This window comes from Phaethon aethereus (genome assembly GCF_964289735.1).
Source record: "Phaethon aethereus genome assembly, chromosome: 21".
Lineage (NCBI taxonomy): Eukaryota > Metazoa > Chordata > Aves > Phaethontiformes > Phaethontidae > Phaethon > Phaethon aethereus.
The window spans coordinates 2,197,246-2,221,762 of NC_138597.1; the positions used below are offsets into that span (position 1 = coordinate 2,197,246).

Genomic DNA, 24,517 nt, shown 5'->3' on the forward strand with positions numbered 1-24,517 from the left:
TTATTTTGGGGGAGTTTGGGCGAATTTTAGGCGTGGAAAAGTGAGAAAACCAAATCGGGGCCGCACAGCGAGGCGGGTTTAGGCTGAGCTTTGCGGCTGCGGGGAAAGAGGAAGAGGGTGAGCGATGAAGATGTGGCCGGACTGGGAGGCGTCCAGCCGGGGCTTTAATTTCAAAGCAAAAACCAGCACCGGGAGAAGGCGGGGGGGGGGGGGGATTAGGAGTGGTGATGCCCTCGGGAGGGGGACAAGGAGGAGATTTAGGGACCACATTTTGGGTCCAGACGGGTCAGAAGCGTCGCTGGCTGCTTTATTCCGCCCCCCTCCCCAGGATGCTTTTTGGGGGGGGGGGGGGGGTGTCCAGCGGTTTGCACGGCAAAGTCCTTTTACAGCTGCAAACAAAAGGGTTCGTGAGCCCTGGCGTCATGCCCCGCTGCGAGGAGGATTCCTGCCCCCCTCTTATTTTTGGGGGGGAAAACTTTGGCTATTTGTTCAGGCCGTCCCGGGTCAGCGAGCGAGTGGACAGTTCGCGGGAGAACGGTAGGGAGCACCAGAGTGGCCCCCCCGAAGCTGCATCCCCCCCCCAAAATGGTACCAGCTAGGCAGCTCGGAGCCTGTCTCTTAATTAAAGATGTAATGTTAATGAGGGAGGCGCGCAGGGAGCTACCTGGGGCTGGGTAAAGGAGGATATGGGGCTGCTCAGCTGCTCCAAACCCGGCCCCATATGACGGGGGAGCATGGAGGGATACGAGCCTGGCCCAGGTGAGAGCGGGGCAGGACCAGCCGCCTGCCATCAGCTGCTGGGAAGGGGGTGAAAGCGGGGCACCCCCCCCGAGGGCGGAGGGCGGTGAGTGCCGGGCTTGGGCGGGCGGCGAAGGGTTTGGGTTTTTTTTTAATTTTTTTAATACATGCTGCAGCCCCCTCAGCCGGGATCGGCACACACACACGCCCCCCCCCCCCCGGGGACCCGCAGGGATGCTGTGCCTAACTTTCAGAGGGGAAAAAAACCCCACACAACCAAAAGACCTTTCTTAAACTTTCTCCTCGCTCTTTTCACCCCAATATATTTTCAAACCGGAGGGGGGACACCCCAGCTTTCCATCAAAAGGAAGCCAAGCCTAGGAATGAATAATAACATCTAAAAAAAAAATTAAAAAAAAACCCAAGGCAGAGCGTTGGGAAGCTGCTGCCTCTTATTGGTCCCCCGGCCCCGCCGCGGTACCCCCTTCCCCGGCCGGGAATAAAAGCAGGCGCGGAGCCTATCACAGCGCGCTCGTCCCCCCCGCGGCCCCAACTTCGGCGTTTTAACAACTTCCAAACCCTCCATCTGACATTCCCCCCCACCTTTTTCTCCTCCTCCCACCCCCCCCATCACCAGAATCCCTTAAGCCACAGGCACCAACCACTTAAAAAAAAAAAAAAAAAAAAAAACAACACACACCAAAATAAGGGGGAGAAGGCGGCTCGCCCCCCCGGCCCTAAGCCCAGCCCAGCACCGAGGCGACTCCGGCTGCGTCTGCTGCTGCCGGCAGTCTGGCTTACATTCCTCCGGAGCGCCCGCTTGTAACACAGCCCTAAAACTTTAAGAGGAATTTCTGGTGGGTGATTTACCCCCCTCCCTCCTTTTCCCACCCCCCCTATTAATTTTTTTCTTAATTTTTTTTTTTTCTCCCTTTGGAGCAAAGATTTCTCCCTTGTTTTTGCAGCCGCGGGCCGGAAGAGAGAAGCGCTTCGGCTCCCAGGAAAAGCATCAGCCCCCCCACACCCCCTCCTCGGCTCTCCCGGGGCCAAGGGGTGCCCCCCCCACCCCGGGTTGGACCGGACCCTCTCCGCCGCCCCGACCCCCCCCCCTCCCCTCTCCCTTACCATGGCAGCTCTGCCCGGGACGGTGCCTCGGATGATGCGCCCGGCTCCGGGGCAAAACTACCCTCGCACAGGCTTCCCTTTGGAAGGTAGGTCTGGGAAAGCACCCCTCTAAACCGCTCCTTCCCCCAGAACCTCGGTATAGCCCGGGTGGGCCGGCTGGGCTGGGGATGCACCTCAACTTTGCAGCTTGGGGGGGGCCCGACCTAAATATCCAACTTTTGGCTGATATTTAGTTCCTTCCCTTCCTGCTGTAGCTGCTCCCTCCCCGCGAAAATTACCAGGCTTTGGGGGTTGTTTCTTATTTGTTTGTTGTTTTTTTCCCCTTTTTAAAGTAGTTTCACGCATCCCGCAGATTTTTTGGGGAGGGCGAGCAGGTTCTCATGGTTGATTAGTTTTTTGTGGTTTTGCTTTTTTATAAAACTGCAAATGCCCCAACGATTTAATCTTTGCGAAAAGCTTGGGAAAACCAACCAAATTGATTGGTTTTTAACTTTTAGGGGGGAAATAAGAAGAAAAAAACCCAACCCAACACATCCCAACCGTAAGCTGGAGTGCCGAGATGCCCTTGGCCGGGGCTGGCGAGAGGCGAGGGGGGGACTTTGTGGCTGTCACCTCGCTGTCACCCCCACCCCGCAGCGCATCAACTTTCCCATCATCTGTTTTATTTTTCTTTGTGTTACGGGGTTATTATTTCTAGATAGAGGAGGGAAAAAAAAGGCAAAATTAGAGCGGGACCCCTCTCCCCGCATTTATTAAACAGGAAAAATTCATTCTGACCGTGATCAAGTGGCGAAACTCAAACCTGTGGAAAACCACGCAGGCTGCAAAACACACAAGCTGGGGGGATTTGTTGAAGTGCTTTTCTGTAGCAAATGAAGTAAAACAGACGGCAAGGGAAAGGATCAAAGGATTACAACAATATTTGCACAACATGACTGGGAATAATGAAAAGAGAGAGCGGCCGGCGGTTTTAGTACCTCTTGAATGTAAAATTGGCCACTCGAGTGTTATCTGTCGATAATGATATATCCAGGGAGTGCTGGCCAAGTGACTTGGAATTAGTGGTGCATGATTCTTGTTAAATCGCGAGGCAATTTCTGGAATCGACTTTTCTTTGTATAAAGAGAAAAATCATACACACACCCCCTCGTCTTCCCCGTCCCTCGCCCCCTCCAGCCTTCCTGCAAATTACCCAGCTGAGTTCTCACCCCTACCTTTTTTTTTTTTTTGGCCCTTTTTTTTTAATTTCCAGCCTGTGAAATCGTATTAATCCGCAAGATCTACATTGCGAGATATTAAATAAATTGGGGAGGGAGGGATTAACGAACCGCTGGTGTCCCCCCTCTCCCTGCTCCGGGCGGGGATGTGCCGCGCAAGGTGTTGGGGAAACGGCGCGGCCGCGGAGGATCCGCGTTTGCTCCGCACCTCCCCAAACCTCTTAACAAAATCCCACCAAAACCACCGCGCAAAAAAAAAAAAAAAAAAAAAAAAAAGGCCCCCGAGGGTATTTAAAGAGGTTATTTCCAAAAGTTTGTTTGAAAGCAGATAGCCCCGTAATTTGAAGCAAGGAGTGGAGTGCGCTTTTTTGGGGAGGGGTGAAATGGGAACTTTGGGGGGGGTTGCGACGCGGCTTTAAAGTTTTTCGTCTTTAAAACGTCAGGTATCATTTAAAACATAGATGTGAAACGCCAAAAATATATATATGTGGACACAAACGTAGCGGCCAGCTCGGAGAGCGGGGTGGCGGGCGTGAGGGTCACAGGCTATTTTTATTTTCCCTCTATCCACGGGAAAAAATCTTCCCGGTGATGCGGAGATAAATACTGAGACCACGGGATGGGCAAGAGGTTTCTCCCTTCTTTTAAAAATTCAAATACCGGGAGAGGAGCTGAAGGTATGGGGAGCGATGCGCCCTGTTTTGCTGGATTTTTCTCTCTTTTAACTTTTTTTCCCTTCTGTTCTTGTTGTTTTTTTGTGTTGTTTTGGGTTTGTGGGTTTTTTTCCCCCTTTCCAGTTTCCACCCCACTGGGCCAGGGCAGGGTGAACCAGCTCGGCGGGGTGTTCATCAACGGTCGACCACTACCCAACCACATCCGTCATAAAATCGTGGAAATGGCTCACCACGGGATCCGGCCCTGCGTGATTTCCCGGCAGTTGCGGGTCTCCCACGGTTGCGTCTCCAAAATCCTCTGCAGGTACCAGGAGACGGGCTCCATCCGTCCCGGAGCTATCGGAGGCAGCAAGCCCAGGGTGAGTGCAATGCAACCACCCTCATGTTAAATAAAAAAAAAAAAAAAAAGATTTCTTTAAGCGAGGTTGAAGTTTTTTTCAGGTGGACATGCAGGGAAAAGAGGGAGGAGGGAAGAGCTTTAATAAAACTGCGATTTGTGGGCTCAGATGGGTAGAAATCGGTGCAGAGGTGAAGGATATGAATAAATTAAAGTGATTTCCCTCCCTGCCATGTGCAACAAGTGGAGCGCATTCAAGCATTTTGCCCCAGTGTGCGGGGAGGAGGCAAATGGGGGTGTTTTGGGGAATAATAAATCACTGAGTGTATATAAACCCCCAAAAAAGCATCCCCTGCACCCCCTTCCTGCCTCCTTCCCACCCCGGGTCTCAGGATAAGCCCGTCCTTGGCCCCCAGAAATTCTACCTTTAGGGTGGCCAACCTTTGGGAGAGGAGGGCCTTTCCCCAGCTTTCTTTTCTGACTTTTTCCCCTTCAGATCCCTATTCTTAGCCCCAAAAGTAGCAGCCAGGGTGAGGAGGATTGAACCAAGCTGAACAGCTTCTCTTTTCAATTAAAAGTGGGGTTTTTTCCCTTTTTTCCCCTTCCCTCTCTCTCTGCACACGCGGACACGCACCGCTGTCCCTTGATCACAAAAGCAGGTTGCGACTCCCGACGTAGAAAAGAAAATCGAGGAATACAAACGGGAAAACCCTGGGATGTTTAGCTGGGAGATCCGAGACAGGCTCCTGAAGGATGGGCACTGCGACCGGAGCACTGTGCCCTCAGGTGAGAAGGCAGCTTGGCAAGAAGGACACCCCGATACCCGCAGGAGGATGGAGGGAAATTATTATCAACACTAAAAATGTTTCGAGGGGTTAGAAACATCCTCTTGGCCTTTGCTTTGATAGAGGGGGATAAAAAAAAAAAAAAAAAAGAAAAAAAAAAAAAGAGGAATCACCCCAAGCAAACACACAGCAGCAAATAAACACCAGGCGAGGGGCGGTTGTGCCCTGGCCGTGCTGTGGTCTGCTGCAAAAACAAACCCAAACAAACTGATTTTCCCGACTTATTCCAATTCCTTTGAAAGCAGGGGAGCTCCCACGGTGGACGGAGCATGCACAGAGGCAGACCCCAAATCCAGGTTTATAAAGGGGATCCCGGTTGCCCTGTTGGGACTTGCTTGCTCAGTGGGGGCTGCAGAGCAGCCCGGGATCCCCATCACTCGTGGAAAGCCACTCCGTACCCCAATATTGGGCCTGCAGGGATGTGCTTAGTGTCTGGTGAGCTCTTTAGGTCCCGGCTGTGAGTTCCCCTCTGTTTTGGGGGGGCTGAACCTTCTCTGCAGGGCCTTCTCCCCCAAAGCAGGACAGGGCCCAGCTCTGAATCCCAGCTGTGGGGTCCCATTTGGGGCTGGGGTGAAAGCCAGGTATTGGGGGGCCTTTTCCCTGTTACAAACCAGATGGTAAACCTGGGGGTGCCCGCCCTGGAGTGTTGCATCGGCTGTGATGCCCTGTGGGGTGTTGCACACAACCGGGTGCTGCTCATGCCGGGTGTCTCGGGGACAGTGATGAGCGCATCTAACTTTGGGTGTCCACTTTGGCAGCTTGGTGAACTGGGGGGTGTTTTGGAAGGCACAGAGCACCGGGCAGGTGCGTACCCCTGGGAAAAGTGGGTGCCGATGCCCTTCGTCTGTGTGCAAGGCCTCCTGCCCAAGTCGCGTAGACACCGGCTTGGGTTTTCCCAGCCGGCTCCCACCTTGCTTTCCCAGGCAGCTTATACTTGCCTTTTTGTCTTTGACTGTCTGAGGTTTAGTGAGTTCGATTAGCCGTGTGCTACGCATCAAATTCGGGAAGAAAGAGGAAGAGGAGGACTGCGACAAGAAGGAGGAAGATGGGGAAAAGAAGGCCAAGCACAGCATAGACGGCATCCTGGGCGACAAAGGTAAAGGTGGCTGTGCATGCCCCGGGGCCGGGCTGGAGGGGACATTCAGGAGAGGGGACACATCCCTCCCTACCAAGAGTAAGCCAGGGGATGGTTCCAGAGCCTCTTGCGTTTGTCCTTTCCGAAAATGACTGATGGCAGTGTTGAGGATGTGAGGCAGGGCCCTGGGAGGGGAAGGTGGTACCCAGCCCCTCGGGCTGAGGATGCTTTCCCAGGAGGAAGAGCGGTTGGCGTTTTGCTCTGGATCAATTATTTATAAAGGAGGAAAAGAGATGGTTGGGGGGAGGAATCTCGGATTCCTAAATGAATTTGTTAAACAGATTTCTCTCCTGCTCTCTAAGTGGTCCCCTGAAACTCTGGATGACAGTTGACCGATTTGTCCAATCAATATCAATTAGAGAAGCCGGGATCGGCGCTGCGCTGGGGCTGAGGGGAGATGGGAAATCCTCGGATCGGAGGAAAACAGGGGGCTGCACCCCTCAATAAGAACTGAAAAAATAAATCTGACCCTTCTTGATGAAGGGCTTGAGGCCAGGCCAGTGGCGGGGAGAGCAGGGGGCCCTGTTATCATCTCCCATCCCCGGTGCTTTCCTCTCGTGGGAGGAAAAAAATAAACTTCTTAGAGCTCCTGTGCTGTAAATGTGGGGTGGGGGACAAAGCACGGCTGGAGCCGGCCATTGCAGCACTTGTAATTTGATTTTTGGCAAACTCAGTGGGGGTGATGATTCCCTCCCTCCCCAAAAAAGAGGGAAGGATGGCATTTTTAGCAGGCATGATTAAGGTTTATCAATGAGAGCATTTGCAAAGACGGAGAAGTTTTAAGCAACGAGAGGGAGAAGCTGAAAATTTTAAGCAGAAAATTATTTCCTCACATCGCAGAGCTCAGTGCTTTTTGCGGGGGAAGAGCAATTATAGAAGTCTTCGGGATGGGCTTCAGGAAATTAGGGGTTGCTATTTTTTTTCCTCCAAATTAATGACAAAATGGCAATGGTCCAGGCCTGTCGGGGTTCAGTCGGTCGGAGTTTTGGGCAATTTGTGATATCATCAGTGTTGGGCCAAGCGGGAACAGGGTGAGAGTTATTTTCCATGTGGAGAGGGTCCCCAGTCTGGGTGTGGGAAGCAATGGGGATTGCTTGCAAAGTTTCTCACTAGCTACAAAGTTTTCCCCCTTTTGGGAGAATGTGGGTGAGGGGGGAAATATTGAAATATTTGGGGCCGAAAAAAAAGCTTCTCAGTGTCACCATAAAACGTTCCTGGGAGTTTTAAATGAAGGTGCACAAAAGGGGTTTCTTTAAGGATCCTATCCTTTTTTTTTTTCCAACCTTGAAGATGAACTTCACTTACAAAGACCTTCAAGTCTATTGAAGCTTTATAAGCAAAAGATTCCTGCCCACAAAAGCAAACAGTAGAAGAAGGGGGGGGAAGAAAAAAGGAGGAAAAAAAAAAAAAGAAAGGGGGGGAAAAGGGGGAAAAAACCCTAGGCTGCCTTAAAAATGGAGTAAAGGGATGGGGGAGGGAGGGCTTGTCTATTCTCATTCAAAATTCTGCAAGGAGGAGAAAAAGTTTGGACAAAGGGCCAAGGAAGGGAAGAAAGGGAGATAAATTATTCAAAACTCCCTGCTGTTAGATAGTTTTGTAATATTATAGGACCGTCTGTTGGAAAAAGGATAGCCGTTGGACGTTGCAAAATGTTGCTTGTGATTTGGAACCAGGCGATGCTCATTTGCAAATCGGGGCTATTGTGTCCGCGAAAAAGCTCCCCCCCATCACTTTGGGGTGTTTTTAATTTTATTGGGGTGGGAAGGAAGATTTTTTGGGTTTAAGATTTATTTTATTCGAGGCTCATCGCTTGAAAAAAATATATAATTTTTAAACGGCGTTATTATTATTTTTTTCTCCTTGTCCGTGCGTGTTTTCCCCATCACCACCCACAAAATAAGAGAGTGAAGGAGTTGGAGGCTTTTTATTCCTTAATAACATGCAGAACTGCGTGTCAATAAGCAAAACAAAACGCTCTCTTCTTCCTTCATGGGTAATATCGCGGACAAATAAAACACGAGCCCCCATTTCTTTATGAAACCAGCCCGTTTTGAATCGAGAGCTAATTTGGGCAAATTCCTGATGCGGGAGCCCGCGGAGCGCCGCGTTACCTCCGAGCGCGCAGGCTCCGCTCCCTTTCCCATCCCTTGAGATAAATCCCGATTTATCACTATTTTTTTTTTTTTTTCCCCTCGCCTCCCGCAATCGCGCCCTGATTCCGCAGATTTGCGGAGAAATCACACTCCCCCAAAAAAGGCTTAAATTGGAGTTTTGAAGCGGGGGAAGCATCAACCACAGAAGCGGCGATTTGGCAGCGGGTTGGATCCGGCGCTGCCGCGATCGAGTGCAATTAAAAAATAAACCTTAAAAAAAAAAAATCACCGCCGTCAATGTATATTTTCAGGTCTGGAAAAGTTTTCATGGCCCCAATTAAGGTAATTGATGAGTCAACTTTGTAGAACACTCAGCGGTGAGTGTGCGCTGGATATTATTCCTTTTTTTTTTTTTTTTTTTTTTGCTCGGAAATAATAATACTCTTTAGAGATCTTTTCCCCCACATCCTAGCAATTTTCCTAGGAGGTTTATAATAAATAAAAATACTAACGCACTCCTGACACTTATTCTCCAGCTCTGCTTTTACTACCTGGGTTTGGAGTTTGCTTTTTTAAAAATTATTATTGAGGATGGGCCGGGGAGGGGGGAAACCCCACACTTTGTTTTGGTCTCTTTCCTCTTGACAAACGCCTTTGCTCCATTTGCGGGTTCTCCTTGCGGGGAGCCGGAGGAAGACAGCCCTAAATGCTCTCTCTTTTTAAGTGTTAAAGAAAGCTTCCACCCTGCGCCTGTTTCTTTCTATCGTCTGCTTGGCATTTAATAATGTTAAGACTTATTAGAGCTGGTAATGAAAACTGTGGCTGTTGAATAGGGAGCTGTGTTGGAGAAGGGTGTAATAGCTCCAAGGCATGCTAAGAAATGTATTTATCCCCAATCAGTACTCACTCTCTGAGTTCCCAGCACAAACGTTAAGTTGAAGGGTTTTAAGGCAGATTAAATTGAGCCTTTATTTCTTTGCACTTTCATCTTTAAACGGCTCACTCCAGCTAGCCCTGGGCATATATTCATGAGGCTTCACTTTTTCTTTTTATTTTATCCTTGTTAAGACCGAGTTATTATTATTATTATTTATTTTTGTGGTTGTTGTTATTTATTATGACCAGTGGGGTGAATTAGGGGAGGGTCACGCGTGGGTGATGTGCTGCTCTCCCGCAGATCCGAGGTGCTCGGTGGGGGTGGAGGCGGGAAGGGGCGGTGGGGCTGTCGTTTGTGTAACCCCAAATCTAAGGGGGTGGTGGGGAAGGTGCTCAGCGTTTAATGCGGGAGAAGCAGGGGCGGGGGCGAGGCCTCATCCTGGCGGGGTATTAATTGCAACCAGACGCGGGTGGAAGTGGGGGGGGGGGGGGATGTCGGTGGGGTTATGGGGAAGGCCATCTGCTTGCACTGGAGGAGAAGGAAGTTCAGCGGCTCCCCTGTAACTTCCCCGCGTGTCACCCCACGGCCACGCGTGGAGGGCAGCGGTCCTGCCCCCTGCACCGCTCCGGGATGCAGGGCAGGATGCCTGCAGAGGATGCTCAGGGCTGGGTACCGGGCAGCGGCGCGGGGGGAGACACACCCACCGGCGCTTATTTGGGGTGAAAACACGGCTTTTTCAGAATTCATTTCCCTCCGTGGCAGGGTGGAAATATCGCGTGGGATGGAGAAACCCGAGTGGGAAAGCCGGGACCAGCGGAGGGGTTTCTTTTTATAGGAGGAGGGAAAGGCGTCCAGGTGTAAGCAGCGGTTTGGGGGGGTTCGGATGCTTGGAGGTGATAATCATTTAACTAGGTAGCAGTCACTTCTGGGGGGTTGGGGGACTGGAGGCAGGGGGTGGTTTGGACAAGGGGGTACGATGTTCTGCCAAATTTAATTAGGCTCGGGGGAGGGAAGGGATAGGGAGAAGGAAGAAAGGGATAGGGAGAGGAAAGAAAGGGATAGGGAGAAAGAGGAGGGAACCCCCACACACACCTGGAAAGGGGCTTTGTTCCCCAAGCTGGGGAGGGGGAAAGAGGGGCTATGGAGTCAATTTATCAGCCAACAATCTGCATCGATTTAAAACCAACAAGCGCTTTCTCTGTAAATGTATGTTTAGAAGGGAGATGGAGGGGGGGGATAGACACTTCATCAAATCAAGGGATTACGAAAGGTTGGCAATCTAATCAAACAGAGACCAGGCGGGATTTGTGAGTGTTGCGAGTGGGATCAGCTCTAATAATGGGGGGCAGGAAAGAGATAGGGTAGTGTCAAGCAATTCATTGGCTTTAGGCTGAGTTATTCTGTGCATATTTCAGGGAGAAAGAAGAGGGAAAAGGAGAAAAAAAAAAAAGGCAGGGAGAGGGAGAAGGGGGGGTGGATGTGAGCACACACGGAGCTTACATGTCACAAAAAAAGCTGAGACAAATGAGGTACAACAATAAACACAGATAACAATTACAAAGGCAAACAGTGGCTTTTGGGAACAAGTAGCTGCAGAACCTGGTCTACATAAACAAAGTAGGCAAATGTTTGCAAGATAAACTCCTTCCTAAATCAAGTGTGACGGGAAGGAGAGAAGAGAGGAGGAGAGATAAGGTTGGAAGGGGGAATAAACGAGTATAATCTAATACAAGACGTTTTAAAAAACAAACTTAAGACAAGGATGCGGAGAGAGAGGTTCAATTATACAGTAGGAAGCGAAATAATATAAGGGAAATGTTTGTGATCCAGGGTTTGTTTGTGTTTTTCTACATCACCCCCCGCCCCCCTTCTTTGGGGGAAAAGAATAGGTTCAATTATAGACCGGGGAAAATATAAGGCAAATATTGGTATCAGGAGCACTGGCTGGCAGGTGGGGTGCCCGGGGTTCAGCTCGGAAGGGAAATACATTATAGACATTATAATCTATAATTTGAAGGTGGATGGTAGGTTATATTGTACTGGGAGGGATAGGAAGCAGATATTTGGCAGTGCGGGGGAGATGAAGGCCGTGATAGAGGAGAAGGGGAAGGAAGCTGTAAATTCTATTTCTAATCCGAGGTTTCGCCCGTAATTGGGGTAGGAGAGAGGAGGCAGAGATTGAATTAAGCGGCAGGAAGGCTGTGAGGCAAATGGGTGATCCAGGTGTGTGCAGGGGTTGGTCAGAAACAAACAGATCCCCCCCCCCCAAAACCCTGCTCTTAACCCCCAAATAATTTAAAGAAGTAGTTTAAGGCTGTGTTGGGGTTTATTTTCTTTTACAGAGACATGTATATATGGATCTCGCCAAATGAGAATTGTATATAAGAGAGGAGAGACGTGTCTGCAGTGTGGTTAAAGGAATTAGATATTTACCAGTTTGAAATAAGCCTGGTTATAAAAAAAGAGAGAGAGACACTGAAAAGATGAGACGGGAGAACACTTCAAACGAATTCATCATCTGGAGTGGTGAAGGGGAGATTTAGAGACAGTATTGGGAAGTTATTTAGATATTAATAACATATTTTCCTGAGGCGTCAGGAGTGCCTCCATACGCACTTTTTTCTCGCAGCTATTTGGCTGGGTGAAATATGGGAGACCCAAATGTTGGGAAGAGATAACACAATCAGCCTAGCCCCGGTCCTGTGACTGCATCATAGCATTAAACCCGGATTAACCTCCCCTTTCTCCCCCTCCCCTTCTCCCAGTTCCCCCCCCTCCCCAAAGCCACCCCCCCCCCCGAGAAGCTTTCCAAATTTTTCAGGGGAATTTACATGGCAGGATTTTAAAGCACATATAACACTAGCCTTAAAGCTGTAAGGTACTTACTCGAGCATTAGGGTAAGGCGGGGGGGGAAGTATCTTTCTGAAAATTACGTTTTCTACAAAAGAAATAAGCAAATAAGGGACCCTCTTAAGACCTGAGCTTTGGAGGTATTATATATTTATAGAGACTATTCTTAAAAAAAAAAAAAAAAGAGCCCATTTCAATCAGCTCTTCTCTCCACCACAGGGTTTTTCTTTTTTTTTTCTTTTTTTTTTTTTTTTTTGCCTTTTAATCTGAACTTCAGGCCGATTTGGGCTGTGTTTTTGGGCAGGGCAGCCCCGCAAGGATGAAGATGCAGGTGGAGCAACCAGAGCCCTCGGGGGTTGGGTTTTGGGGGGGCTCCTTCTCCCCTCCTCTCCAATCCGCCCAGGAAAAACTGAAATGAAGGAGCTGGGAAGCGCAGGTGCAAGCTCACGGGGGAAGGAGAGGCTGGGATGGGGATGGGGCTTTGCTGCATCCCCCGTCCCCAAAACCCCTCATCCCGACCCGGGGGTGGGACCCGCGGGGCGGGGGAGGGGGGCTCGCCGTGCGCTCGCACTTTGCCTGATCTTGCCACAAAAGAAATTAGATGTCAGCTAATGCCTGTTTATAAAGACATTTGTCACCCGGAGTTGGGGAGAAATGGGGAAGAGATGAGGAGGTGCTGGGGAGGGCGAGAAGCGGAGGGTTTTTTTTTAAGGCAGAGTGTGAAGGTGCAAGTGATGATGATGATGGTATTTTGAGAGTCTGAGACTAACCCCTGCAAGTTGAGAGGACCTGGGGGCTGTCGGAACGAAGGGAGGCGTGAACCTTCTTGGAGGGGCTGGAAGAGGAGAAGGGAGGGGGAGAAAAGAGAAAAAGTAGGTGAGGAAAAGTAGAGGCAGCTTGAGGAAATTGAGAAGCTTATAGTCTTTGATCCTTGGATGCTTTTCCTTATCAGAAACATTTGTGGTGACACCGGTACAAAGGAAGTTCATCATATTACAGACTGCTAGGGCTGCTCGCAGGAATCGCTGTCTATTAATTAGCAGGCACTCTGTCTTGTGGGACACACGAGATCTGAGGCTACATATTACTTGCTTGGATGGCTCTGGGTCCTGTGATGAATTGTTGCAAAGGGCCGTTGGTGTTTCTAAGCTCTGCGGGGATGGACGAGGCAGGGGGGAGGCGGGGAGGACCCTCGGCTCATTCATTAAATATATCTATATCTATCAATCTATAGCCGGGGATGGAGAGGGAGAGGGGAAGGGGGTCGCTCATTCATGAAGTCTGTAGTTGGGGGGACATTATAACTCATCCATTTTGTGGGCGGCTGCGGAGTCCGCCGGGCTGCGCAGCTCTGGGGCTCCTGGGGGGTTGGGGCCTGAGTGGAGGAAGACGAGGGAAAACGTTTGTTCGAAATGAAAAATTTTTTTTTAAAAAATAATTAAAAAAGACTAGCCAAGTCTCCTTGGAGAGAGGGCAAGTGAGGAGAGGAGGTCGTGCTGGAAATGGAGGGTGTCAGCAGCACCCCACCCGAGGGGTGCTCCCCTTGCACCTCCACCTGTCAGCGGCAATGCAAAAAACTCCTTTTTGGGGGAAGAAAAAAAAAAAAGAGGCTGAAAGAAGGCTCGGAACAAGCCTTTCCTGTGGCTGATGGGCCAGAGGTGGCTGGGGGGATGCGGGGAGGGATGCTCCGCAGCCCCACGGGAGGTTTCGGGGGGGCAGTGGAAGGGGGAAGCGCAAAACTTTTTACACCCGCTCTCCTCTTCAAGCTGGCTGTCCCCTGCCCCCGGGCTGGGTCTCCCTGGAAGAGGGAGGAAAAATCCTTCTTGGTTTTCACTCTTCTCTCTCTCTTTTCTTTTTCTTTTTTTTTTTTTTTTTTTTTTGTTGTTGTTGCTAAAATTGGAAAGCAGCACTCTGCCTGACCCTGGGGAGCGGGGCTGAGGGCAGGGCTGCCGGCGGGGCTCCCTCCCGGGCGGGGTGCGGGCAGCTGGGGGGGGACCCCCGGCAGCCTTCAGCCTTCACTGCTGCCTTTGTCCGGAGACCCTAAAGACCGCGGATCAAAGTGACCTGGTGGCATCTTTAAAAGAGGGAGAGGAGAGTGTGTGTGTTGTTTGTGTGTGTGTGGAGAAAGCCAGTTATGAAACTGAGGACCCTAAACCCAGAGGAGGGGAGGAGGGATGTCCGAAAAAGAACAATTATTTTCCTATTTTCGAAGGGAAGGGGGGAAATCTGCCCCTGAGCCGCCGCCGTTTCCATTTGCGTCCAAATCTGGAGTGGAGGGGGAAAGTCCGGAGCGACCGCAATTTATTTATTTTTTATTTATTTATTTATTCTACTCCCCTTCCCATTATGGGGACGAATTGATTTGCATTTTTATTGGGAATTAAAGGAGAAGGAGGAAAGTTGACTCGACAGGATTGCTCAACGAGAAGCTGCTTTTGAGCAACTCCCCGCCAAGCGGAGTTAAAAATACCCGGGTGATTTTTGCCTTGCTTAAAATTAGAAGAAGGGTCCTTAAATCGTCCGTGAAACTTCCCACTGTTAAACAAATTCGTAAAGATGATTGGGTGTTTTTTTAAATTTATTTTTCTTTTTCTTGCGAAAAATCAACCCAGAGCCTCGTCTTGCTCTTTAATAAAGATCCGCTGGCTGCATTATTTTGCATTTTTAAATATATAAGCGTCTTTAAAAGGAGAGGGTGAAGGTACAAAGGACACTTCGATGTCGAGGGATATTCCAGAGGACACTCATGTTTAAATTCGCTACAATTGTGTCCGGCACATTTGATTGCTCGGAAAAAGAAAGAAACGCTGACATGAATGGGAATAGGGGCTGGGGGGGACGGGATTAATAGCCCCCAACCTTTGTATGGTGCAAATTATCCAAGAGAGAGCAGACAGCCGGGGCTGCTGGTGATTTTAAAGGAATATCTGTACCTATATCTATATCTACCCACGTATAGACGCGCGTATTTAGTAAATAGCTGGCGTTTTCCGGAGTGATTCGTTATTTCTGTGCAGTAACTTAATTATTTTCAAATTCTTTCCCCACTTCTCGAGAATATGCCTGTTTGATGCTAACTAGCAGCAAATTGAGCTATTTGAAGTTGGTGGGGTTTTTTTTTTTTTTGAGAATGTGAATATTTAGTTTGTACCTTGTTGCTCTGCTTCTTTTTCCTAGAGTTTTCCCCTTAATCTCCTTCCAGCCACAAACCTTCCCTTGTGCGTGCAGCTGAATATGCTCGCAGCGGGTAAGCTGCAATTTCCATTCCTGAAACTCCAGCAAAAGGAGGAAAAAAGTTTGGAGGGGGTGTAACAAACGTGTTGTTGTTTTTTTTTTAAACAAACAAACAAAATAACCCGGTTCTTGCCACCCCCTATTCACTGGAGGGGGATATATAAAGAGGGAGAGACGGTACAGCCTCAGATTAAGATGCGTCTAAAGGACGCGGGGATTCAAGATGGTTAAATCCAAGTGATATTTGGGGGAAAATTAGATATAGATAGTCAAAATATCCGTACTTCTCAAGGGAAAATGGTCAGAGGTTAATAGTGCAGAGGTGGACAATCCTCCCCGTTTCTGCCTGGCAAGAGCATCTCGGCAAATCTCTATCAAGGAGAAAAAAAAAAATAGAGTGGTAGTTGTGATCAATTGCTAAAGAATAAAATAACTTCAGCGCAGAGCAGAAAGATGGCCGGGTTTAAGAGTTCGCTGCAAAGAGTAAAGTGAGAAAAAATATCCCCGTCACCCCCTCCCCGCATCAGCTCATCGTGCGGGAGGGAAACCTGAATATTGTCATTATTTTTTCCCCGCGAGGCAAGCAAACTTAAGGGAAGGGAAAAAGCGGAGCCGAAACCCCCGCGCCCTCTCTCCTCGCCCGGCTGCTGTGACTTCGTGACTTTTCTCTCCGATTTTAAACTTTACCCAGGCTGAATTTGATCTTTTTAAGTCTTTTGCCATCCCCTCTCCCCCCTCCTTTTCTGACGGTATTTTTTCTCACTCTGTTTTCTCCCCTTAACCTCCTCTCTTTTTTTCTCCTTTTTTTTTTTGTCCGCCTTTCATTTGAAGCGAGGCTTTACAGCTTGCTACACTTTCTAAGTGCATCAATAGCCACTTTAGAAATACAAACAACTTTTAAAGATAAAATAACCAAACCAGAATGGGACTTTCAATGGGGGAATAGTTGTTGTCCTTTACCATGGAGTGTGCAGCCGCCTCTGCCTAATCCAGCTTTCATTTTCACCGACAAATGCCAAGAATCTATATCTGTCTCCCAACCCCTCGGGAGCTTGATTACACGACAAAAGGCTGCCATTATCCGCAGGAGAAAACAGGGAGGGGACACGGGGGCTCGGGCCTCTGAGGATGAGGGCATCTCCAAACTATTGACTTAGTGGATGAAGTCAAGAGCAAACACGCTGAGATCTAAAAGGGGGGGGAGGCGCTGGCGGTAGGAGGGGGATGCTCAGGGAAGGAGTGGAGGAAAAGCGGCAGCGAGTACTTGAAAGTAGCGCGGAACGGGAAGGAGAGAGTTTTGGGGGGAATTAAGCCAGCTGTGGAAAGGTTTTTCTTCCTCCCCACCCACGGGCAGGTCGGTCGGGGAAAGCTCCCACTCGCCCTCCCGCCCCTTATTATTATTATTTCCCTCCCGTGTATCTTCCCTCGCGGTGAAATTTAATTTTTTATACAGCTCTTCCCCATGGGGAATTTGGGCTGAAAAAGGGGAAAAGAGAAAAAAAAAAAAAAAGGGAGGAAACCTCCAAGTTGTGCTTCTTGGGGGCACGGCCAGAATGGTGTGGGGGTCATCAGCCCGCACCCTCCTCGGGTTGGGTGCAGGTACCCCTCCCCAAGCCGGAGATATCCCCCAAGATTGTCTCCCCCCAAAGTCTGGGGGGCACAGGGCATGGGGAAATCCCTCCTCTCGCTGCTGCAGAAGTGAGAAGGCCCAAAAGCCCGGCGGTGGGACCCCGGTTTTCCCCCCAAACTGGGAACAAACTGGGTCAAGGTCTCGGTTGCACGTTTGACCAAGGAGCCCCGCTTGCTTGCCCGGGCTCGGCCCCGAATGAGGGGCTGCGAGGGATGGAGAGGGGGGAAAAAACCCTGCCTGCGAAGCCCCCGGGGGTCTGGCAGGGAGGAGAAGTCACCCCACGCCGCTGCTTTTCAGGTTTAACTGGCTGCGTTTTGCATGACTGCCTCATTAGCCACCGCTGAGCGGGGATTTGTGGTCCAGGCTCATCCCGGCCCGTCGTGGGCAAAAGTTGTTTCAGTCCTATCTGTAATTTATCTGGGTCACCTAGGGAGAAATCCTGCGGGTATGGAGAGTCCTAGAAGCGGTACCAAAGGAATCCCACCGCCCTTAATTACTCTTTAATCAACCTAACGCAGTGGTCCCTTTAAAGAGCGGCTTTTGGTGCAAGAGCTGCGTTTAAGCATCTGCTCCCCGGCCGAGGCTGGGGAGCCAAAAACCTGCTCCAGCTTAAGGGATTTAAAGGTGTGGAGCGTGTGTTTCGGGCTGGGTCCTGCGAGCATCCCTTTTGCTGTAATCACAAAAGTATTAAACAAAGGAAGAGGGTGGTGGGGAGGTGGGAAGAACCTGGAGGATCCGATTTAAACTACAAAGGCACAAAAGGAGCCTAAATTCATCTCTTAGGCGAAATTCATCTTTGCGGAGAGAGAAGGGGAGAGCAGGCTGGCTTTGCAGCGCTCCCATCCCCGGGCTGGCTGGGCTTTTCCTCCTTGCGATAAGCCTAGCCGGACAGTTTATTTTATTTTTTTTCCCCCCTTCACGATATATAGAAAAAGGCAGGGAACCTGCTGTTGGGATGCTGTCCTAGGATCGGGGTGGCGAGGTTTTCCTCGCCGAAATTTTGCTTTCCTTTGGGAAAGCTGCGTGGCATCCCCCGGCTCTGCGGTCCTACGGACAGTTCACTGTCTGGCAGGGAAAGAGCAGCTGCTGCGAGACAGAATTAAGTATTAGAATGAAAGAAAAAAAAATCCTCATAATCTTGGGACGTATATAATCTACGTCTCCCTGAATCCCAAAAGGCAGCGGGCCCGTCTCTCTGATTTATTTTTATGCTAGCCTAGTTTGCATCCCAAAGAAGTAAACTGCTATTTTTAACCACTGGTTTAAAGCTTAATTAAAAGCCCCTAAACTGATTGTTTTGAAAATTGATTTAGAGGAATTGCCCCAGGGCTGAGACGCTATCTAAAGCCAAGTTGCAGTCCCAGAGCTCGCAGTGGTGTCTGAATCGTTAACCCCGAAGAGGCAGGAGTCACCGGGTGTGGATGAGACATGGGCCGGCGGGGTCCCTACACCCTCTGGAAAGAAAGGTCCTTTGTTAGTCCCGGCTACTGGCTTGCTTGGGTGGATCTCCGCTGGTTTCCTGGAGTTAGGAGCTTTAATTGAATTAAGAGAAGCGCTGAGATGCTTGTGACACCGGGATGGGAGAGCTCTTCCTTTCATCTGCAGATCTTGGGGACTGAAGCCCCCCCGGGGTGGGGTGGTGGATGCGAGGAGAGAAGAGCCACGCCATCCCCAAAGGTGGGCTGTGCTCCGGGGGGGAGGTTTTTGGTGCCCAGACCCTTTTCTCCCTCAGCCAGCCTCCTTTTTCCCCAGTCATCTGCACCCGGCAGGGCCACCGCTGCTGCAATTATCTTCAATTGCTTCCCCAGGAGAAGGGGCTTTACCTGAAATGAAAGTGGGTTTGAAGGCTTGGAAGCGGGGAGGGGGGGAAGGTTGGGAAGGGAAGTGGCATTTCAGCCCCGTAATTAGATGTAAACAAGAATAGAGACGGGGCTCCATGGTCAGACAACTTGATTGTTAAGGGATTAACACCTAAGTAAACCAATAAAGGCTCCGCGTTGCTGGTGAGAGGGCTGCGGGCCAGGCAGGGGCTGGGTAAGACTAGCAAGGGCTAATGGGCTCCCCCCGGCAGAGCCAGGGCAGCATTTTAATTATTACACCCAGAAAACGGCGGTTTATTCCCGGCCTGGACACGTGTGGGGCCACCCCAGCAATATTAGGAGCCCGGTTTTTAAGGCTTTTTGGTAAATGTTTGAATTATTGGTGCTGTTTCTGCTGCCTGGGAAGCGAGAGGTGATGAGTCCCTGCTCTCTTTCGGGATGCCTCAAGGTAGGCACCCATCACTACCAGGCACCCATCGCCCTCTTTATTAGGGGAATAAATGAATATGGGGCAGAGCACTGCCGTGTGTCATCACCTCCACATGTGTAAGTAGGACGGTTTCTTTTGCTCAAGGGAAACTGCAGGTTCCTTCAACCCTTTAGTTTCTCCATCCCTTCTCAATAATAGCTTAAAAAAAAAAATCCTTCAGAGCCAGCTCGAGCAAAACCCTCCTGGGCGTAGCTCCTCCAGGTTTGCCTCCAACTGGGCTTTTGTGGTCATTTTCTTTTCCTCCCAGCTCGCCCTCGGTTGGTATTTTCCCCCGCCTCCCTTGCAGCCCCAGCCAGACTTTGAGTAGATGGAGGAGTTTAACCTTTGGGAAAAAAAAAAAAGAAAATCAGGTCTGGCCTTAAGTGATGTGGTGGTACCTGTAAGCCTGATTTCCATGGCTTTCTGCCGGCACGGATTTGGGATTGAGAGGTACCTGAAAGGCTCAGAGTCAAACTGAGTTCAATAACTTGGGTCTGTTTTGTTTTCCTCCATCTCCCCAGCTTCCAGCGGTCTCTTTACTGCGCTAGCAAGGCTAATATCGGAGCACTCTAGGGTGTGGGTATTTCTTCCCCCTGATTGCAAATAACCGAAAGATTAGCACCAGCAGCTGTTTGGAATTGGAACAATGGAGAGACCTAGGAAGTGGAGAAATTGAAAAAGGAGAACCCCCCTCCTAATCACCCAGCTCAAAGTTCACCAAGTCAGACTGCATGACTTAACGTGACCTCCACCTCGGCTTCTCAGGGCTGTTTGCTTATCTGGAGGTGGGGGGGAGCCAGAAAGAGAGAGGGAAAAGGGGGGGAAAAAGGGGGGAGCGGGGATAGCGGGGCGTTTAATGCCATTTCCTAGAGAAATGCGAGGTTATTGCGTGGCTGGACGGGTCCCCCTTGGCTGCCGGGTGCTCTCGGTCCTTGCCCCGTAGGGCAGGTTTAGGGGGCTCAGGGATGAGCCCCCTTCATCCTCTTCAGAGGACAGCCCCGAGGTTCGGCCCCTCCCTGGGAGGGGGGCCCGATCCTCCATCCCGGAGTCCGTCCCTGTAAGACATTGCCGGGGAGACGGGTTGCTCTCCCTTGGCAGACACCCGCGGCTTGTCGCATCCCGGGCGGGGGGGTCCGCAGTGGGGCTGGGGTCCCCCCTGTGGGGCAGGGGGATCGGGTTCACACCGCGGCCCGGCCCTTCGCTGGCTGGTGAAGTGTGAGAGCGGCTGAGCTGTCAGGAGGGGTTTGAATGGGATCTCCTAATGGATTTGACTCGGAAATCTCGACTTGACCAGTTTTTTCCTCTTTAAAACAAACTCATTAAACTTGTCAACACTCATTAGGGCCTTAAAACGCTGAACTGGAGTCACTGGGGAGAGCGGTTGGTGGGGGGCTGCCTCGGGAAGGAGAGGTGGGGAGGGGGGCAGCCGAGCATCGCCTCCGTGCCGGGCTGCAGCCGGGCTCCCTCGGCTTCGGGGGCGGGAGAAAGGGGTTGCCAGGGCAAAAAAAAAAAAAACGCCTTAAAAGAGAAATCAAGGGATGAGAGAGGGAGCCGGCACGGGGAGGGGGCTGTGCCTTAGAAATAGGGGCATCTCCGCACCCCCCCCCCGCCTCCGGGCTCGGCTACAAAGGAGGCGCCGGGGAAGGGGAGGGCACGGCGGGCTGCCGGAGGGACCGGGCCGGGCCGGGCCAGAGACTCCGTTTTGGGGACACTCCCTGTGATTTGAGGGTGTTCGGGGAAATATATTTGCTGGGCTGTGGTTTCTGCCATTGCCGGGGGAATAGGGGGGAACGGAGCGGGAAAGGTTAGAGCCAGCTTTCAGCCCTAAATCCCCTGGAAATGAGCCTGGTCTCTGAAATTCTTTCCCAATCCCCCTACCCAAAATATTTTGAGAGCTGTAAAATTAGTCAGAGATCGTCTTAATTCTGTCGGCAGGACGAACATTGCTTTCGGGGCGGTGGGCAATTAAGTGTTGCGCGTTTCTCCGTCTCTTTTGAACAGAGGTTTTGTTTGGGGTTGATTCAGATTTTTTTTTTTTTAAGGGTTTATTCTGATGCTTTTCAAGCCTCGGTTCCCCTTTAGAGGAAAAAAAAAAAACCACCTACCCCCACCCCTACTAAAAAAAAACCCGAAAAAAAACCTTCGAGACCTTCTGTTATTCCCCTCTCTGAGAATGAGAACATCAGCTATTCAAGCGTATTGATGAACTCCCCCAAAAAGTTTATTAAGAGAAGCGAAAACAAAAGGACTAAAGGCCGCAGGCAACTGGACAGACAGTTTATAAACTAAGGTCCCATTGTCCCCCTGAGGCAGATGCATGAATACCTCTGAATGGGTCCCTTTGGAGTGACAAGATCAAGCCAGACAACAGCATGTTAAAAGGAAGGAGCGTTGTTTCTCTTTTTCCAACCCAAAGATCTGCTCCCTCTACTCCTCCTGCATTAATGTACATCTGCAGGGGGAGGAATAAATAGCTCCTTAGGATCTGCAGCCTTCGGGGTTTTTATTCTTCCACCCCCAGCACTGGTTCTTTGCACCATATGCTGCAGATCAGCCCTCCTTTCTCCACAGCCTCCAGCCAGGCAGTCGCCTAAAATGATCCCCAGCCATCGCAAACTTTCTTCCTCCTCACTCTTTCCACCCCTTTTCTCCTCTTTCCTTCCCCCTGCCGCTGTTCAAATCGCGATTTACGGCTTGCTTGTCTAGGAGATCCCTCGTGGTCAATTAGGTTTGCACAGAGCAATTTAACTAATAGGCTTTGATGGATTTATTTTATTATTTTTTTCTTTCTTTCTTTCTTTCCCCGGGATATCGGCCTTGTGGTGATGGGGAGAAATGACCCCGAGCATCCCAAGGAGAGGGGCAGGGGATGGCAGACCTGGCAATGGGTGTCTGGAAAAGTTCCCAAATTAATGCTTAGACCTGCTGCTGTGGGTCCCCTTGCTTTCACCGACCGCTCCTGGCTCCAGACTCCATGTCGCAGCCGGAGGGGAGAGGGTCGAGCAGCGTTTGGGTAAATTTGGGTAATCCCGAACGGCTTTGGTTTCCCCCATAAAACTGCAATAAACTGTAGGAGTACCCAGTTCCCCCTCTCTGCCTCTTTTGACATTTTCTACCTTCACTGAGGTTAATTCAGAAAAATCTTTAAAAGCCTTGGAAGGGGAGAGGGGGCATTAATGCGTGTTTGCAGTTGACTTTGCTTCAGTTTTATGATCTCAGGGTATTTAATTGCTTGGATGGTGGAAAAAATAGGGAAAGAGAGAGTTTTTTCATCGCTTTGGCCCTTGAAATAACTTCTAGAGGCGCAGACTGCAACAAATAGCCCAGGCAGGCTGTAAACCTGAACGCAGAGATTTTTCCAGCCCACCCAGATGCCTCGGTCCTCACCTTCACATCCCAGCCCTGGGTATCTGTGGGTCCCCTCCATCCCTGTTGTCATGCCAAGGAGATCCCTCTGAGGTGGGAGCATCTCGGCCCGGCTGCTGCAGCGGCTGTGAGGGCATTTTTGGGGCTGATAACTCACGTGATGGATTGGTCTAGTTGGTCTCTGGTGCTTGCAGAGCCATACGCCTGTTTGCACACTCCTTAACGAGAGACAGCTCTGAGCGCTGGGTTGGGAGGTCAAGCGATGATAATAATAATAAAATTATGCCCTTTCCCCAGCCTCACCTTCCCCTCTGCAGCAGAAGAGTTGCTATTTCATGGCTGGCTAAAACCAAACTTCCCTCAAGGGGGTTATGCGACTTATGACCCTCCTAACCTGTACTTAGTGCTTTCCAAAGGAGACGTGCTCCTGGAGAGGTGACCTGAATGGAGACGGAGCCACAAGGGCAAAACCAATCTATTTAAAAAAACCCACCTCAAAACAGTAACAGGGAGGAGAAGAAACACCAAGCAAAAGAAAAAAATCACCACCAAACCAGAAGTGTTTCCCAGTTAGGGAAATACCTGCTTAATCAGCTAGAGCAATAGTTGGTAGGGAGCTGTAGGAACCTGTAGGAATCTGGTGTGCAGTTTTGGTGACAGTCCTGCTGTTTAACTCTTTGCAAACCCCAGGAGGACTTCAGCATCACATGAGCATCCCTGTCTCCAGCGGTTTAGTGGCAGTGACGCTTTCCACAGAGGGGTGGTGTGTACGCATCCATAAGCAGTGACAGCATCTTATTGCCTCAGACCAGCTCCCTTGCTCCAGAATAAACCTACGCACGTGTCCAATCCCAAGCCCTGTTTGTAGGGATCGTTTTCAGAGAAGCATGGTAATTTGGTCCCACGCTAGAATTAATCAGGCCTCCAACCCTCCAAGCAAATGCATCCATGTTTGATTTTATTGATACGAGTAAATGGACCTACTGATGGGCCCAGGTTTTTGCAGGACAGGGGACCCTTTGCAGCCCCTCAAGTGGGGGAATATTTTTGTTATTTCCCCTTAGGGTTTCCATAAGGTACATTTTCCTGAAAGCATCGCAAATGGGGCTGGGGAGAGGAAAAAAAGAAACAGATGAGGAGCTGACTTGATGAAAGACCAACAGATTTTGGGTCATTCCTGTTCCCACAGTCATTCCCTGAGGCATTTCAAAAGCAAAAAAGAAATGGGAAAACACAAACACATAATCAAACCAAGAAGCCAGTTACCCAGGCCAATACCCGCAATCCCAAAGTCCCATTTAGCTGCTCGCAGGATTATCACTTGTTGCCGATTCAAAACCAGCAGGTGTTGTCAGCTATTTATGATCACTGTTATTTATACAGTGCCACTGGTGTGCCTGGCACTCGGCAGCCATGTACAGATGAGAGCCAACCTCTCCCCTGAGAAGATACCAAACTAAATTAGACTTAACACAGCAGCAGACGTTAATACACAGCATATGGGGATGAGGGGAAAAAGAGAGGTTCGAATCCACAAAGATCGTGCAATCTCCAGGCATTAAATCCTGCACCCATCAGCTTTTTAGTTCCTGTTTCATAGGAAAAGTGAAAGAAATAGATCTGTGTTTCTGCGTGGGGAGCCTGCTGCACGAGGGTAGGGACTGAGGTAGGGCATCATGCCTTGCTTTGCGGATGGGATGGATGAATATTATTTGCTTTATGGGCCAGGACTGAGATTTGCAGCCGTTGCATTAGGCGGTGCACACATGCACAGCCAGAGCCAGCTTGCGGCGTAGAAAAGAGCCGAGGGATAACCGAAGTGAAGCAGCTTCCCCAGGTTCACATAGCGTATCAGTGGCAAAGCCAGGACTGGAACCTTGTGTAAAAATTATGAAGCAGAGCCCCATCCACAGCTTTTTTTCCCCTCAAAATCTGGTGGTTTTATGCAGGAAAATTCCCATGGTATCTGTGGGAGTTTTACCCAAAGATTGAATATGGACCTGGAGACTTGGCTTTTTCTTTTCTTTTTTTTTTTTCTTTAGAGGCAAATCAGCTCACAGAGCAAATAACTACTAGATGCTACTTGGAAATAAAACACATTTCCAG

At 50.0% G+C, this 24,517-nt stretch overlaps 1 protein-coding gene across 3 annotated transcripts in view; it reads left to right on the forward strand.

The window, feature by feature from the left end:
• The first annotated feature begins 579 nt into the window (after positions 1–579).
• Positions 580–24,517, forward strand: part of PAX7 (paired box 7) — a 102,201-nt gene continuing 78,263 nt past the window's right edge. For 2 of the 3 annotated variants that reach the window (XM_082009407.1, XM_082009409.1), the window contains exons 1-4: positions 580–1,949; positions 3,878–4,113; positions 4,748–4,877; positions 5,904–6,032. In XM_082009407.1, coding sequence (XP_081865533.1) covers positions 1,865–1,949; positions 3,878–4,113; positions 4,748–4,877; positions 5,904–6,032 — 580 coding nt within the window. In that variant the 5' untranslated portion in view covers positions 580–1,864. Of the gene's footprint in view, positions 1,950–3,877; positions 4,114–4,747; positions 4,878–5,897; positions 6,033–24,517 lie in introns of all 3 variants that reach the window. The other variant, XM_082009408.1, reaches the window with a different exon arrangement.